At 31.2% G+C, this 17793-nt stretch overlaps 3 protein-coding genes across 3 annotated transcripts; 2 read left to right on the forward strand and 1 right to left on the reverse strand.

The window, feature by feature from the left end:
- The first annotated feature begins 1435 nt into the window (after positions 1 to 1435).
- Positions 1436 to 4527, forward strand: LOC112802060 (profilin-2). The gene is made up of 3 exons (XM_025845064.3): positions 1436 to 1870; positions 2560 to 2697; positions 4095 to 4527. The coding sequence occupies exons 1-3, from the start codon at positions 1742 to 1744 to the stop codon at positions 4227 to 4229; spliced, it is 402 nt and encodes a 133-aa protein (XP_025700849.1). The 5' UTR covers positions 1436 to 1741; the 3' UTR covers positions 4230 to 4527.
- A 2223-nt stretch (positions 4528 to 6750) lies between these two features.
- On the forward strand, positions 6751 to 8479 carry LOC112802061 (profilin). Its single transcript, NM_001376205.1, has 3 exons — positions 6751 to 6970; positions 7509 to 7646; positions 7931 to 8479. The coding sequence occupies exons 1-3, from the start codon at positions 6848 to 6850 to the stop codon at positions 8063 to 8065; spliced, it is 396 nt and encodes a 131-aa protein (NP_001363134.1). The 5' UTR covers positions 6751 to 6847; the 3' UTR covers positions 8066 to 8479.
- Positions 8480 to 10607: 2128 nt separating this feature from the next.
- Positions 10608 to 13827, reverse strand: LOC112802062 (glucan endo-1,3-beta-glucosidase 13). The gene is made up of 4 exons (NM_001376206.1): positions 13684 to 13827; positions 11337 to 12617; positions 11206 to 11236; positions 10608 to 11057 (listed from the first exon to the last, which is right to left on the reverse strand). The coding sequence occupies exons 1-4, from the start codon at positions 13736 to 13738 to the stop codon at positions 10910 to 10912; spliced, it is 1515 nt and encodes a 504-aa protein (NP_001363135.1). The 5' UTR covers positions 13739 to 13827; the 3' UTR covers positions 10608 to 10909.
- Between the last annotated feature and the right edge of the window lie 3966 nt (positions 13828 to 17793).

Consider the following 17793-nt stretch of genomic DNA (forward strand, 5'->3'; position numbering starts at 1 on the left):
TTTGCTTTGCTTTGCATGATCATCATGATTATTTTAATCAATGACCATTATTAATTATTACCATTAACACCAAGTTTGGCACTGAATCCATTGCAACAAAACACGCCAACAAATTCATCATCTAAGTTTTCTTGCTTTCTTAATTAACATTCGTTCGTAAATTACCCTCCATATATATCCACCATGCATAATGAGCTATTAGCCTATTACTATTTTCAAAATGTATGTTGCCAAGACTCCGATCATGATGTGAAATGGAAGGATACTCAAACTCAGCCACTAAATAAACCTTCTGTAAAAGTTAGAACTTTTTTTCGTTTTGTGTAGAGATTTTTTTTTTCATATTGCAATGCAGTTTTGGTACCCTTATTGTGTTGTGCAAGAGAAAAAATCCGTAAGATGTGTATCCAGTTAAAGGCTCAAATAGCTAAAGGACTTATGAAAAATAGTAGCAGGTAGTCCATATAATAATTTGGGCTTAACTCAGTCAGACCCTAAATAAAAGGAAAACAGAAATATTACCAAAAAAAAAGGAAAACAGAAAAAAAAATATGTACATGGTTAGAAGTTAGAAATTTAGAATTATACGATACATGATATATATTCACTTATTGAGAGAGTAAAATATTTCAATGAGTGATGCTTTACAATCTTTTATGGTATAAAAAAAAAACAAGAAATGTTATATTATTATTTTTGTATACATCTATTTTCTATATCTTATATTTTGGTATTAAAATTGATTGATATGAACTGAGAAAATAAAAAATAAAAGATTTGTCTCTTATACTATAAAAAAATATACAAAAGAGATGCACAGAAAAAGTTATACAAATATTATTTATTAAAGGCAAATTTTTTTATCTTTTTATTTTTATTTTTTATCAATCACTTTCAATATTAAAAAATAAAAAATATTTACAAATTATATATGTAAAAGTGACATATAACATTAATGAAACATTTCATCTAATGGTTATGGAGTGATCGAAGTATAGGGAGTTAATGGAGTATCTGTACAATATGTAGAATAGAAGTATAGAGATGTTCAATTCAGTAGGATATCAAATATTTATTATCCTGGTATCCAAATGGTTATTTTAAATAATATGAATATATTGTATTTAAAAAATTAATAATATTTTATTTAAAATATTTATTTTTTAATTTATATTAAACCAAATAAATAACCTATTATACATAAATATTTTATTGACTTCTTAGCAGAATTCTAATTGAAATTATGATATTCTATAAATGTCTCAAATCCCGGTTATCAGTGACTACAAGTACTTGGCAGTATTGTAACATTTTTGTTGTAGGTGGCACATGTGTACATAACATATATGTATAAATTAGAATGAAAAATTGACGAGAAAATAATAAATATGTGAATAGAAGATAAAGAAAAAACAAGAGGTATTAAAAATAAAATGTGGATGGAATTAGAGCACATGGAGAATAGAGGAAAGGAAGAGTAGATTAGGGGTGCCTAAAATGAAGGGAAGGATGGTTGAAACTTGAATGGCAGGAATTAATGGAACCAAAACTTACGCTCATCATCACAATCACTTCACACCCTCTCAATTCAATCCAAACCCTTCTTCAACTCTTTCTTTATATATATTTTTTCAAAAACAACACTTTCCTTCATTTTCCGCTACATCACACTCTCTCTCACACACACAACACCAGAAGCCAACCAAAGCAAGAGAGGGAAAACAAAAAGTAGAAGAAGAAAATGTCGTGGCAAACTTACGTGGATGAGCACTTGATGTGCGACATTGACGGCTCCGGCCAACATCTCACCGCCGCCGCCATCATCGGCCACGACGGCTCCATCTGGGCTCAAAGCTCTTCCTTCCCTCAGGTATTTATACCTACCTTCCATATCACTCCGATTTCGATTACGTTTCGATCTCAATCTGAATTCTGAATCTGAATCAAATTATCGTAGATACAATACGAGCTTGCATGCATGCATGCAATTATTGCCTTTATGTGTGCGTTTTTTTCCGCTTCGTCTTCGAGCTTCTGCAGATCCGATCGCGTCGATCCAGAATCCTCCGATCCATCGTTGCAATGCGGTTACGTTGCGCGGGATCCATCGATCTTCCGTTACGCCACGTGGCTCATCCATAGAAATCGCTTTTTCATTCAATTCGATCTGGATTTTGATCTTTGATTCATTGTTTTAATTTTCCTAATTGCATTTGCCATTGTGTTCGTGCTTTGTTACATTGCATAGCGATAGTCCGAAGAAAATGCTGAGCTATACTCATTTGTGAAATGATTTGTTGACGCACCAATGCCTAAAAAGTGGTGATTCCGTCACACAATGCGGACAACTAAGTTTTCTGTTCGTGCTATTTGTGAAATGTATGTTGATTCGAGGACGATGAAGATTCTTGCAACTGATGATTATGATAAAATAATTTTGCTGAAATGTATTAAACATAGATATAGATATGCGAGTGATGCTACTATATTTGGTGTCGTAATAGGTGAGATATGTTTTTCATGTTACTGATATGCTTACAATTTAATACTTGCTTTCAGATTAAGCCTCAGGAGGTTACTGATATCATGAAGGATTTTGATGAGCCCGGTCATCTTGCTCCTACTGGTTTGCACATTGCGGGCGTAAAATACATGGTAATTCAGGGAGAGCCTGGAGCTGTCATCCGTGGGAAGAAGGTAATTTTGTTATATCACAATGCAAGCTGTGTTATCAACATACTTATGATGATGCTTGTATACTTGTTACTTATTTACAGTAGAACTCACCGTTTTTTATTCGCATAATCCAACTTATTTTGTTCTCTAAAGGTAATCCGGTTGGGGAAATTATATGAATCAGTAAAGCAGTATAGTTAGCTGCATTCTTAAGAACCAAGTTTATGTGTTTAATGTTTTAAAGCCTGATAATTGCGGTTGAGAGTTTTGCTTTTTTGTGATGTCACGAAAGTAAATGACCGTTTGTTTTCTCCTTTATTTCCTCCGAAGCACTAAGTAGAATTTGCAAACTTGTGATACATTGATTTTATCTCTAAAATAAGGATGCATTTTCTCCTCAATAATCTGTTTATGGTTTGATTCTAATGTCCTCCTTAATCAAGATTTTACTTTAAAGTTGAGTTCATTTTACAAGAAGTATTATTTACTTGTGAACGACAACAAAAGATGTAAAGTACTGTCTTGATGGTTTACGACCCTTTCACACCAGAAAGTACAAAATAAAATATGGTTCTCAATGCAGTTTTAAGTTTTAACAAAGTAGAGGTATTGTTACTTCTATCAAAAGTACTCATGACAATACAAGGTTAAATAAAGACAAACTAGCTCAATGTCTGCTTCTATCTTTAATGTTATCAAATACAGCCGGTAACCTCTCATCAGTTTTAGGTTGTGAATTTGATGAACCATCTCTTTTCTTTTGAAGAGCATAAGAATATTGCTCGAAGAGAAAGAAACAAATTTACTATTGTGCATGTGCATGACCAGTGAACCCTTGCACAGTTATTTATGATAGGGCAGGTTGGAAAAAAATCTTCTTTCCCTCGACAATGTCTTTGTTTTCAAGGGAAAAGACATTATTCAAATCCAAAGCAACTTTAACAAAGTAGTGATACCCCCCCCCCCCCCCCCCCCCACGTCTTTTGTTATTTATTAGACAGTTGCATCCGTGGATGATTCCTGTTTCAGCATCTTTCTCATGTACGTCGTATAGCTTTTCTTTCTTCTTCTCTCTTGAAAATGATAGGAAAAAGACAGAGTTGCAGATGGACAACATAATAGTTACTATTTTAGTAATAACTAGGCATTATTAACTGAGTAATGTTGTATTTGTATATTAAAAGTGCATCTAGTGGTAAGTGGATTCAAGATTGTGTGCTACATTCTAGTGTACACTCGATCTATAGACTATAGTGCATAATATGGTTTGATTTATCATTTCCAATATTTCAGAGTTAAGTTTCTGTTGTAAAAAAGTAGAGTGATCTTTTCTATATTCTGCCTGAACACTTTGTATTTAATCTACATGATTAAGTTTCCTTTATTAATTTGCCGTGATTACTGACTTTTTTGGGTAGGGATCTGGAGGCATCACCATAAAGAAAACCGGGCAAGCTCTAGTTTTCGGCGTCTATGAGGAACCAGTTACTCCTGGACAATGCAACATGGTTGTTGAGAGGTTGGGAGATTACCTCGTTGATCAGGGTCTGTAGATGAACCTGGATCTTTGAAGATTTGAACAATTTTTGTTTGGGTATTATATGCTTTTTATTATATTCAGTTTTGGTCTGCACTTCTACATTTCAACCCTAAATTGGGTGTTGTCGCAGACAATAACCATTTGAGGATTAAACAGTTTATTTCTTGTTGGTTGTTTAAATTTCGTTACTCTAGTTTCTTCTTTTTTATCCATATCCTGTACTGTTATGAGCACTACATGAGAGGATTTATTCCAATAATGTATGATAATCATGATTTGCGTCCTAAGCAGGACTTAATTTTGCAACATCCTGAAGTTGGAAAGATTGAACTTTGAAATCCGCATATTAATGCAGTGATTACATGAAATCTTTTGTCTGAATTACTGAATTGGGATCTTTTGTTTTTTTTTTTTCTCCATTATTTTGAATTAGAAATGTGGTATTTCGAGCAAAAAAGGTTTTCAACCTGTTAATTTTCCACCGAAGAATTAGAATGTACAAACCTTTTAGAAGCGTGGAATGAAAATCATTATATAAAAATGCATAATCAATAATTAAGGTGTTAGACTATAAAATTAAAATTTATAGTAGTGAACACTGAACAAGACAATATAGTGTTTTGGTCTAATTCGACAATATATACTTATCTAAATAAACCCTAAACTTGCACTTCCTCAATCCTAGAGGGCAGAGGGTGCACTTTATAACAAGATCATCCGTTATTTTTATGTATTTTTGTCAATTTTTAACAAATTGATAGTGGTTCGATTCTAATGATTTGGGAGCGAAACCTACTCCTCTTTTGTATGTATCAATTTTCTATAAGTGCATCAAAGTGTCTTCGATTAGACGGGTATCGATATGAAAGATAAATTAAAATTTGTAAAATAATAAAAGAAATAAAGAAGAAAGCTTTCGAAAAAATAAATTGACTGAAAACCGAAAAGATTGCGTCAAAATTTAAAGAAAGCTATAAAATATCCTCGACTGGATCAAAGGGGTTTTGACATAAAACTTAAAGGTGTGAAATATAAATTGGACATTGAAATTTAAAAATGCCTGAAAGATAAATTTACTTGAAAAGTAAAGTTTACGTAAAGATAAACTGAGAAGGTAAAATTATGGAAAGAACCCTGCAGAAAAGAGACTCGATCGCAGACTCAGAAAATCGTTGAGAATATGAATGTGTTTGAGTGTTTTCTGAGTTAAAGTTCTAACTCTTATTTCTTAAAACTTTTTAATATTTATAATTTTCTTTTTGTAACCAATCATTAATTACACAATACTGTCTTGTGCACGCACTTTCTGGTGACCATTTTCACTCATTTGCCAATAAAATTTTACCCATTAATTCTTTACATGGTACAAACCCTCAACTCCTCCACTTATGTAATCGTTGGATTCATTTACTTCGAACATTTTTTTGATTTTTTCTTCAAATATCCATTCTATTAAACCCACTCAATTTAATAACGGGTCCGAAATCGAACTTGTATTGAATGACGCTCAACTTATACCATGTGCACTTTCAAATATTTCGATCTGATTCATTCCAATCTAAATATTTTTCGACCAACAGGAGTATCATTTCCCTTTCTATGCAAAAAAATGGACATGCTACTCACTATTTTTTAATTATGAATGGTGTTAAAGTTCAATTTACATAAAAAAGAGAGGCCACTACACGAATTTCCATTGAAATATGACATATAAGTAAAAGGGTAAAAAAGCCGGATGACCTGATGAAATGATTAAATCTAGTAGTCAACATTTATTAATACTTTTAAAATTATATTATCCATCAGAGATAAATACGTATGATAAAATATTAAATTATTTTCAAATTTTATCCAGTTGATTTATATGATTAAATATTTCAATTTACTTGTTAGATCAATAAAGCATAAAATGTATAAAAAAATACAATGTATTCATATTTATAATAAAATTTTAAAGAACATATAATTAAACAAAATTAATATCTATAATTAACATATGAATAAAATCACAAAACACACAATGGTAACTACTTTTTTTATGTTTATGTAAAGTTTGATATTTTAAAAAGTGTGATTAAATTACTAAATAATACACACAAATATGACGATTTATTGTGTTCATAGAATAATTTTGAAAAAAATTCATTAAGAAGCATGTAGAATAATACTATAATTTATTATATATTCTTTTTAATTTTTGTAATTGTTAAATAATATTTGTGTTACTTAGTTATTGTCACAACTCACAACATTTTCTTAAAAATAAAGTAAAAATTCGGAAAAACATTTTATAAGAAAAGAAAATTGAAAAGGAAAAAAAGAAAAGAAAAAGAAAGGAACTGACAGAAACGACACTTTTGTTTGAAAGGAGTCAAGTCTAAGGAGTAGCGAATATTTAGGGGGAATTGGTAATGAAAATGGCAAAAAGTACTGGTAATGACAAGGGCATTCTAGTAATTCAACGTGAGGACAATATCAACGTATGGATTTTTTTTATAGCTCCGTGGTTTCAACGCTACAGCATCAGCATTTCAGCACAGTTCACAGTACTACTTGAGTTATTATTAGTACTCAAATTTTCTCAGGAAAAAAAAAAAAACACTCCCAACTTCCAGAGAAAGAGAAAACAAGATGTCGTGGCAAACCTACGTCGATGACCACCTTCTCTGCGAAATTGAAGGCAACCACCTCTCCTCCGCCGCAATCCTCGGCCAAGACGGCAGTGTTTGGGCTCAGAGCTCTAATTTCCCTCAGGTTATCTTTAATACTTCTCAATTTCTCTCTCCAAAACTCTCCTTCTTCTTTCTTAGTTCTTTGTTTTCCAGATTCTTCTCGTTCTTTTTTTTTTCCCCGTTAATTTTCCTCCGATTTATCAGATTTGATTTGCATGAGACATATCCTATGGTTTTGGTGTTAATTTGATACATTCGTGCTTTAACCATAGCTGTTTAGTTTTATCAACTGGAGCTAATTGATTCATTTTTCAGATTCTTAATGTTTCACTTGTTAAGTGCAATTTATGCTGTAAATTAAAGCTTGGAGAGAGTCATTAGGAATGACTTGGAGTTTGGACTGTGTGATTATCTGATATGAGATGCATTGCATTCCTTTTTATATGAAATCATACACTCGTTATTGTTATATATGAAATCGTGTATTCACATCACTTGTGCAAGTAACATGTGGCTGGGGATTTCAAGTGTGTTTGGTTCATAGCACAAGTCAAGTGATCCTTGCAGATCTGAAATAGTTTTAGTTGATCTGTTCTTGATTGGTCTTTTGTGTTGTGCAGTTCAAGCCTGAGGAAATTACTGCTATCATGAACGACTTTGCTGAGCCTGGATCGCTCGCCCCTACCGGGTTGTACCTCGGTGGCACCAAATACATGGTTATCCAAGGTGAACCCGGAGCTGTCATTCGAGGGAAGAAGGTACTGACTGTTTCTAATTATAACTTGAATTTTGATTGCACAAGTTCATCAAAGAAAATACAACAATCTATGATAATGTGAATCTGCTAATCTGATTGAGTAAATTTATGATGTAATCATGGATTCAAATTGTGGTATGTGACTGCATTAGGCCATAGCTTACAATGAATCAGCATCAGCTTAAAACTCATTGGCTCATTGCTGCACCATGTCCATACCGTTGTTACCTTGATGCTGGTTTTGGCCATTGGTTGTTAAAATCTCAGCTTGTCCTTGTCGTGCAGGGTCCTGGTGGTGTTACCATTAAGAAGACGAATCAGGCGTTGATCATCGGAATCTACGATGAGCCAATGACTCCAGGGCAGTGCAACATGATTGTTGAAAGGCTGGGTGATTATCTCATTGATACGGGTCTTTAAGTCCTCTTTGTTATTTCTTGTTATCTGCTTGCTTATTTCACTGGCTCCTATACAAGGCTTCGCATCGATTTGCCAAGAGAATGCTCGATTGTAGTGTAATAATATTAATTAATGGGTATTCAAAAGTCATGGGATCTGCGTCTAGGGAAGAAGTTATGGTGCTTGAGAAGTGAATGATAACTATAATCTCTGTTGTTGTGCTTTTTAGCGGGTATCTGTATACAATTTACAAGTGGTTTTAATGCTATGGGCATAGATTGGCATAACTTTCTAAAACCTTATATCTCCCGTGCTTTTTCTTCTTCTCAATTTTATCTATGCCCAAGGAATATAATGTTATTATCTTCACTGATTCACAGTTCTGTTAGCATCATAGTATATTGCCTTTTACTGTTGGAAGAAATGTTACACCTAATAGTTTTCATCAATTTTGAGATTTCTAAACTGTGTTCTTGGGGTGTCAAATTGTGAGTGGAGAAAATGGAAAGGGATAGAAAATAGGGACTAAGAATCTCAATCCATTGGCTATGGATTTTTTATTAAAGTCTTGTGTCTGCATTGTGTCTCCATTTATAATTTGACACATGCATAAATTTCGTCCCCGTTTTCGCCAAGAATTTGGCACTCAAACAAATAGGATAGAAACAGAGATACGGGTAGAGGCGTAGAGCCGTACAGGAAATGGGGATAGAGACCCCAACCAATTGGATATATATAGACCTTAGGATTAAATTTTGTTGATTCTCATTTTTTGTCATTTATATTTACATTTCTACTTAAATTTGACTTTTAAAAAAAAATGCCAAATTATACATTTCACCGGTTTTGAAATGTGTCAAATTTTAAGTGGAGCTAGATTGAAAAATGGACATATATGAAATTTTAAGTGTTTTTTATTTTTAATATTGTTTTTAAAATTGTGAAGAAAAAAATGAAATTTTATTATTCTTATTATTTTTTTTATAAAATTCTGAAAAACAAAAAACACTCGGCATTAGAAAATAAAAACACTAATTCAACATAACTTTAGAACCCAAAAGAAAGGGTCTTTTATCAGGTAAAGTATTTGATGGAGCTTTTAAAGAGAGTTTTATCTCGTGGAGCTGCCTAAATTATTTACAACATGGTCTCAACTCACTATGGTGTATTTGCTTATAAGTAACAAGGTGATTTATATTTTGTAAAATAATCCCAAACTCACAACATCTAAATACATATTCGTTAATGATCTGGTTCTGTATTAGTAGCATTAGTAAGTATAATTATTTCTACAAAATATTCAATATTCACTGTCAATATGAAATAGCATGGACAAATGTCAAAGCTTCCACAAACTATAGAATATTAAGTATTAATTCCCACCAAAAACATAAACAAATGTCATGAGTTATGCAAAATATATGAACGGTTAATAACCAGTAGCATAAAGAAATTACATGAATTTCAAGTATTGAAACTTATTAATGATCATGTTTTACGGCAATGGCATAAGCAAATGTTAATGCTTCCACAAACTATAGAATGTTGTTAATTTTCCAATTTGGCAGCTATTGTGTCTTTGGAATTTGGAAGCATTTTCTCTTGTGAATAATGGAGGATACCGGACGAGCATTCGGAAAGAGATTTGATTCAGAAGGCATTCCATTTGAAGGTTCGGCAAGGATGTACTGCACCACTGTCAGCTTCGCCTTGATTTCTCGTGATGCAAATATGGCCGCTGATTTTTTTGTGTCTTGACCCAGGTCAAACAAAGACCTGACCCGGAAGAGTACACAACCCAGATTGACAGCGCTGCGACCCGGCTCATCCTCCTTCAGAGTTCTCATCAATCTGGTGGTGCGCTCACGGCTGCTTGGCTGTTTCTGGCGCCACCTCCATTACTGGTTCATGCTACCACTATTGCTCACTGCGAGGGCTATGTTCCTTCTGGGTTGATGAACGCTCGTGGATTAGGGAGATCTCTCGAGTTGGTTTCATGTCTTGTTTTTATCTTCTGTTCTTTTCCTTGTTTTGTCTCTTTTTCTTTTTGTAGCTAAGAATAAAGCTAGGAACCAAAAGCATATATATGAATGTTTATCAGCCAAAACCCAGTCAAATACTTTTGGATGAATTCAAAATTTTTACGAGTTAATATATATGAATGTTTCTTCTACTAAGTATTAGAATGTTTCTTTTTTATATTAAATAGATGTTCTTTTATATATTTTTCGAATTTATAATTATTAGAAGTGGATAGATTAATGTGAGAAAAAAGAATAAGGTTTTTATAGGTTTTAATTAGGTTTACTTAATCAATTTAAAATTTTTTAAATTTTGAATTTAAAAAATTTAAAATTAATTAATTATTGATATAAATTAATATAGTTTTGTTTAGTTTTTGACTGATAAGTTTTGATTCTTTATACTTTTTCATTTTTTATTATTTTCTCAATATGCACACATAGTCAAAGCAAACCCTGCCCAAAAATGTCATGCTGATAGTCATCATATGGTGTGACAATGTACTATAAAAATGACTCGAAAAGAAACCTACTAAAACCGGTTTAGTAAAATGGAGGTGAAATCTTCCCATAATTAAACCTGAATACTATGTGCTATTACAAAAATAACATAAATTATAGAAAGAGTCAATTAATTACACCAATGCTTAGGCCAATCATTCGGAATACAAAATTAGGAGTGAGATTGCTCCACCCTACATACTACATAGGCCTCTAAAATCTAAATAGCCGAACTCTCGAAACATACACTTATAGAGCAAGGAATTTTACATTCTTTTAACACATCATAACAACAACAATAATATAGCTTCTAAAATTTACCTTCCCATCATCCCAAAATGCCCTATACGAGGGAGATAAAGGTTAATAGAAGAGAGCTGGAAATCCATGTGAAAGTTTGTCTCCCAGAAGAAGATGATGCAGTTGGAGTTGGAGTTGAAGTTGAAGTTGAAGATATTGCTGTTGTATTACTTGTAACAGTTGTGTTGATTCTGAATAAACACAATGTAAGAAGATCCAAATGTCAAGAGTCCTATTGACAATGTTACCTAATCTCAACGAAAGTCAGTGTAATTTAACCTATAATTTTAGGCCATAAAAGCAGGATGAACAGACAAAAATTTCAAGCATTGAACTTACCCGGTTCTCATGTAGATGCAGTTGTCATAGGCTGCAAAATTGAAAAACAAATTGCAATTCAGTTACCAAACCAAACAGTGTATGAAACATTTTTTGCAAGAAGAAAAATGATGAGCTTGAAGTGAACATACTTGGATCCTGATTAACTATAACACCAGACCCACCAAAACTACAAGCAACATCTGAAGCCCCATTTTGCTGGTAATAGCTATTAAAAGCATACGATGCGTGCGAGACCAGGTTATCCGGCTCGAAGCACGGCTGGCTTGGCTGGATAGCAGTGCAATCCACATTGCCAGAACCACATGCCCAATCTATGGCATTCTGCAAGTCAGCTTGCGAGGCCTTACTCGAAGCAATGCACCATGTTGTTCCGTTACTTGTTCTGGTTCCATTCGCACCACTAGTCAAGTCAACAGCAGCATCTTTTCCGGTGAAATCAAGGCTGTAAACTTTCGTCTCATCCGGATAAAATAGTCCCCAGTTCCTCTCGGATTCCAAACCAGGCTTCCTGTTTTCGTTGAACAATGAGAAAATGTAAACATCTAACTCTTCTCCAGGCTTTGCAGGGGTGCCGGTGTCATTGATTACATGCCTTATCAGATTTGTGTTATAAGTTTGTGCATTATCAGGTGTGGCGGCTTTCTCTTTAGGCGAACCTTTCGAAGGCCAACCTGTTTCAGTGACCATAACCTTAATTGTTCTGAAATTTAAGGCCGTCAGCGCGAAATAAATAGCATCAACCTGAGCATCAAACATGTTTGTATACAGCAAACCAGTGTTTGGATCAATAACTTCAGAGGATGACTCAAACAAAGCATAGTCCAACGACACTTTGTTCGGGGAATCTCTGTAAGCATAATAAGGATATATATCAATCATAAAAGGTGACTGATTCTCTGCTAAGAATTCTAGCAGTGGCTTGAGGAAATGAGCATGGTTGCTATTAAAAGCCCCAGCCGAAGGTGGGAATGACCGAGACAGAACGCTGAGGGAATGAGTGCTGGAGACCTTTATCTTCTTATGAAGTCCTGCTTTCTTTAGTGCAGTGAGGACATTATTCATTGCAGGCACTACTAGTGCAGAAACATTGTTGGAACTTTCTGTGACTTCTGCGCCGACAGTTATGTATGTGATCTTTGCAGCCGGATAGTAAGGAAGGATGCTATTCTTCAGCCAAGTGTCTGCATTGGTTTGGAACTGGGAGAATGGCAGCAAGTCCGAATTCGGAACCCCAATCATGAGTTCGACCCCAGTGTTTGCAAAAGCCTTAAGAACCTGTATGTTGGAATCATAGATTCTAAGATACTTGATTTCGTGAAGTTGAACCAGCTTTGCTACCTTGTCAGGTGTTGGAAGATCATCAGCATTTCTTCCATAGCAGATCCCAACAAAACTCCCAGAGCAACAATCTGATAGAATTTTCAAAGGGAGAAATAAGAAAAGTGAGAATTTCAAGTGAATTGTTTCCACTTGAAGGGATTCATCTCAAGGAAGAGACAATACAAAAAGATTAGACAATGACTCTTTCTCCTACATCAAGCCGACTCATTCCCCTCCACTGGGAAGGTGTGGAATGAGACCTAAATAATTTTTGTTCCACACTCAATCCTATGGTGGAGGGAAATGAGTCAGCTCGATGTAGAGAATGAATACATGTAACACAACTAGGAAATATTTCTAAATTTGGAAGTATCTCTATCATCCTCATGTCCAAGGCTTCCTAGAGAAGTTCACCAAGCAACACAAAAATATATTTATAATTAATACCTAAACTTTTAATTGAGGGAATGTCAACACCAGACAAATTTAAAACATAGGTAAAGGCTCAATGAGCGGAGCTTGCTCAAGCTCAAGCTTGGCTCATTTAATACATCATCTCAAATTTAGTCTCAAGTTCGGCTTACAAACTCATGAACTCAGCTAATTGAGTTGTTAATAAGTCGAGCTGGCTCACTGGCTTAACCTACTATATCAAGTCAACAATGTACACTGCAATACTACACTTTATGTAAAAGAAAAATATATAAAAAAGGGAGGTATTTAGTTGTTAATGTCTAAAGGTAAAATATTCCGGTATAACCTTCTTTTTCTTTTCTTTTCTTTTTTTCCCCATTGATAATCCATCAAATGCATGCAGAAACATAGTTGCAGACTGGCAATGCCAAGAAAAAATGCCATCTTGAAAAAAAAAAGATTAAACTTCCAAAGAAAAATGGCTACTAAAAATGTGCACTTAGATAGTGAAAATAAAAAGGGAAAAAAACAAAAGAGGTGGAGAGTTCAAACTTGAAAGCACATTGTCTCATGAAGCAAAATGAAAAACTTGAGCAAACAAAAGAAGTGATCTGATACAAACAGCATAAAAGGAATAAATCACATTGAACAGAAGGCAACTAAAAACAAAAGAAGGTACATAGCTTAAAACAGTAGCTATAATAATGCAACTAAAAGAAAGAAAAGGAAAATAGCACAAACCCAGAAGCAGTAGGAATAGTGAAGCAGCAAAGATGAAGCTAGAGGCCCTTTTCATTGCTCTATTCTCACAAGTTAGAATTGAGAAGAGAGGATGAACTATTGAAGGCACTTTGGTGTTGGTGTTGGTGCTGGTGTTTGTATTCTTTTTATGGCTTGTAATAATAATAATAATAATAATAATAATAATAATAATAATATGCAAAATTACAGAAAGTAACGGTCCTTGTCTCATTGTCTCTGTCTCCCTTGAGACTTGAGTTAAACAAAACTAAAGGAATTAACAAAGGAATTGATGAGGGTATTGTTGTGTAATTTTTGAATAATTATAGTAATGGAATGGATGTTTACTTTTTTCTAAAATATTGTGAAATTATAAAATTCATTTTGATCTTGTGATAAGACCAGGACATGTGTCAATATATATATATATATATATATATATATATTGTCAAGTTTTATTCTCTTTTTTCTTTAGTTACAAAGTCTATTTGTATTTAGTATGTTTATTTGTTACACTAAAAATATTTTTAAATGTTCAATCTATTAAAAAAATAATAGAAATTTACATGTAATTATATTTATGTAAATTTATTAATTGAGAATAATTAAATAATTTGATATATTTAATTAAATTATTATTTAATATTTTAATTATTAATTTTATATAAAAATAACTGTATATAAATATTTGTCAAAAAAGTTTATTAACAATATTTAAAATATCTTTATTAATACTAAGTAAAAGACTGAAAATAATTGACAAAAAAAACATTGTAGAATTAAGATACATTTAACTAACAAAACCTTGATGAAATATATTTACAAGCATTTTTATATTTCCTTAAAAAAAATTACGGATCATCAATTTTTTTAAAAATTAGGACAATTAAATTTGGAACGTTCCTCTGTGAAGGTTTTGGATCTACCCCAGTCTATGATGACAACCTTTTTTTTTATCAATAAAAGTTTAGTAATCTTGATTCTTGGTCATATTATATTATTATTATAATCAAGACATTACCAAAAAAGATATGTCTTACATATGTGGAATACAAGTACTTACAATTTATTTAGACAATGAACATTAAATTTATATCTTTATAAGGGAAAAAAAAGTGATAATTTTTCATTATTTTTACCTATAGTCTTTAACTCTTTTGTGTTGAGTTCGTTCTAAATGTCCAAAATCCAAATAAAATAAAGGCAAGTTGCCCTTAATTATTGCATTGTTGATTTGCTGCTTTTTTTTTTTTTTTCATATTCAAGTCTCATATTCACTATTTCATCTACGAGCCTATATATATAGATTTATAGAATGTCAGAGTTAAAAGCATTGGACCTCAAATTTATTTATCAACTTTAGTTTATACATTTCTGTCGATTCCGGGATATTTGTTAGCATGTTTGCTCTGTCTCCCACTTAAATTTATATTAGGTAGCGTTTTTTTTTTATGTATTGAAACGAAAAATGGATAGATTAAGATTTAATATCTTATTTATTGTATAGACATTGGTACTAAAATTTTAATTTTTATTTTTAAAATTTTAATATTTTAATATTTTTAAAAAATAAAAACATAAAAATTTAAAATTTTAAAAAATAGAAGCTGAAATTTTAATAATATTTTATATTTAAAATATTTTTATTTTAGTTAATTTAATTTTAATTTTATCTTTATATAAATTAAATTAAAATATTATTTTTTTTTCAGTCTGTATTTTTTATTTTAAATTAAATATAATATTAAGACTTATTTCAATTTTTATTTCTTAATTTCAATCTCTCTCTTAAAAAGGTTCTTAAAATCCAAAAATAAAAGGTTCTTAGAATTCAAAAATATATTATATTCCTTAGATAATAAAAAAAATTAATAAACTTAATGGTATATTATCATATTAAAAATAGAATAACTAACTCAAATATTCAATCATCTATCTACTAAAAATATAAAAGAAAATTCACTTATATAAGTCTTGTGAATGATAACATATAGATATATTTATATTCAGTGAATGAATCTAAAAGATTTTAATAGTAAAAGTAATATATATATATATATATATATATATATATATATATATATATATATATATATTGTTTAATTTATTTTTAATGTGTATCTTTTATATAATAGAAAGTTTGGAAACGCCTGCTCCTACAATAAAACACGTACATCCGTCCCTGTTTATATTAACCATGACTAAATTTTAAGTTTAAACTATTTTGGTAACAAAAATGAAACTATATATTGAAATTTCTAAAGTAAAATACATAAAATATAAGTTACATGATCTGATTTGGTTTAACATTTTTTATGGAAAAAATTATAAGATTCTCCTAAGTAGTATTATTTGTGAAAGGTGTACCTGTTTAGTAAAAGTTGTACCATATTCCACATAAGCTATCATTGTTTTGACTTTTTAACAGTGCCATTGAATTGAATCTCCCCTAAATACATTGGTGAGAGCATCAATTGCAATTTTGAGTGGCAGAAATAATGATAATAAATAGATTTCACCCAAAGCTAGCAATCATATGATATAAATATAAATAAATACAAAAAATAAATAATAATGTGCTGCAAGACCTCTCAATGAATTATTGAATTTGGTCAAAGATAAAATATTATATATGCAATATTTTTCTACAAAAATTCTTGTTGAGTGCTTTTCCAATATTCATTGTTTTTTTATGATATACCTTTTCCAATAAATTGTAATAATTACATAAAAAAACTTATCAGCTTAAAAAAAATTGACTCTCTTTTAAGAAAAAGTTACTCATAATTTTAAGCTAATGATTTTAATTTTTAGTTTGGGTTTGAAAATTAAGTATTTTCAAGATAATGTATAACTCATTTTTATTCTCTATATTAGCTCATGAACATTGCTATGGTCAACAAAACTTATCATTTTAAATCAACACTTGATTAACAAATATACTTTTATATGTAATGTCTAAAAAAATGAGATTAAATATATTTTAAATTTTAATAGTATAAATATATGATATTAATCCAAAATCTTAACTAATATTAATAAAAAACAGTGCACTCCTAACATTTCTCTTAGCTAACTAAAACGCAATTCATATTTTAGAATAGAGTTTGAAACTGGACTTCCAATACTGTGTTTCCAATTTTTTTTTGGATATGTCCAATTTATTTTTTGGTCAAGATATGTCCAATTCATTATTAGGCTTACGCCTGAATCAAATTTAGCCCATCAACTGTACATTTTAGCCCATCAAAATTAGAAAATAACAATAGGGCCCGTCTACTTTTATTTTGACCATAGACAAGACCAAAAATTGTAAATGTAGTTGGAGGCCTGGATCAAGTGGTGGCACATCATGGTTGGGCCGTATCAAAACCGTTGGAAAATCATGTAAACCAAAAAAAAGTGGGACATCATGTGATTTCCAATCAGCCACATATTGATTTGAATCTGGCTTTTGCTATAAGTGGATAAAGAACCCGGCCCATGTAGTGTTGTACTAAGAAAAAAATTGAAGTCACTTTTGTACATAAAAAAAATTAAAGTCACTTTATAATTCTTCAAAAATACTATTTATATATCAAAATAATATGGCAAGACTATATCATTTGAACTATAACTCGTTGGCAGCTATCAATACATTTATATATAAATATATGTATAGTTTAATTTATTTTTAATGTGTATTTGTATTTCAATATATATTTTATATTAGTGGCTAATTGTAGTGGTTAATTTTAGTATATATATAATATAGTTGATAATTCTTTATCCATCAAAAATTAAGGTAAAAAATCACAAGACCTTTTAATCGAGCTCATTTTGATTTAGATATGCTTTTCTTTTCAGATATCTTTTTTGATAGTTAAACATAAATAGTTTGAGTTAAGAAATTTAAATAATTTCAATATTTGACAATTTTTTTGTGCTGATATATAAGTTTTTAACTAGAATTAAACACTTATAATTAAGTTCTTAATCAATCATATATTTTATTTTTTCAATGATTAAGAATGTATTTGTCTGCATACAAAGCATAAATAAATCAAAATGAAGGTCTATATTTTACAAATTAGAACTTTCATTTTTCTTGGTTAAGTCTATTTTTGTCTT

The sequence above is a fragment of the Arachis hypogaea genome, chromosome 5 (assembly GCF_003086295.3).
Source record: "Arachis hypogaea cultivar Tifrunner chromosome 5, arahy.Tifrunner.gnm2.J5K5, whole genome shotgun sequence".
In the NCBI taxonomy this organism is placed as follows: Eukaryota; Viridiplantae; Streptophyta; class Magnoliopsida; order Fabales; family Fabaceae; genus Arachis; species Arachis hypogaea.

Coding starts and splice junctions, on each gene's coding strand:
- LOC112802060 (XM_025845064.3), top strand. CDS start 1,742: ATGTCGTGGCAAACTTACGTGGATGAGCACTTGATGTGCGACATTGAC. Junction 1,871..2,559: donor AAAGCTCTTCCTTCCCTCAG/GTATTTATACCT, acceptor ACTTGCTTTCAG/ATTAAGCCTCAGGAGGTTAC. Junction 2,698..4,094: donor CTGTCATCCGTGGGAAGAAG/GTAATTTTGTTA, acceptor TTTTTTGGGTAG/GGATCTGGAGGCATCACCAT.
- LOC112802061 (NM_001376205.1), top strand. CDS start 6,848: ATGTCGTGGCAAACCTACGTCGATGACCACCTTCTCTGCGAAATTGAA. Junction 6,971..7,508: donor AGAGCTCTAATTTCCCTCAG/GTTATCTTTAAT, acceptor TGTGTTGTGCAG/TTCAAGCCTGAGGAAATTAC. Junction 7,647..7,930: donor CTGTCATTCGAGGGAAGAAG/GTACTGACTGTT, acceptor CTTGTCGTGCAG/GGTCCTGGTGGTGTTACCAT.
- LOC112802062 (NM_001376206.1), bottom strand. CDS start 13,738: ATGAAAAGGGCCTCTAGCTTCATCTTTGCTGCTTCACTATTCCTACTG. Junction 12,618..13,683: donor ACTATTCCTACTGCTTCTGG/GTTTGTGCTATT, acceptor AAATTCTATCAG/ATTGTTGCTCTGGGAGTTTT. Junction 11,237..11,336: donor TATAGTTAATCAGGATCCAA/GTATGTTCACTT, acceptor TCAATTTTGCAG/CCTATGACAACTGCATCTAC.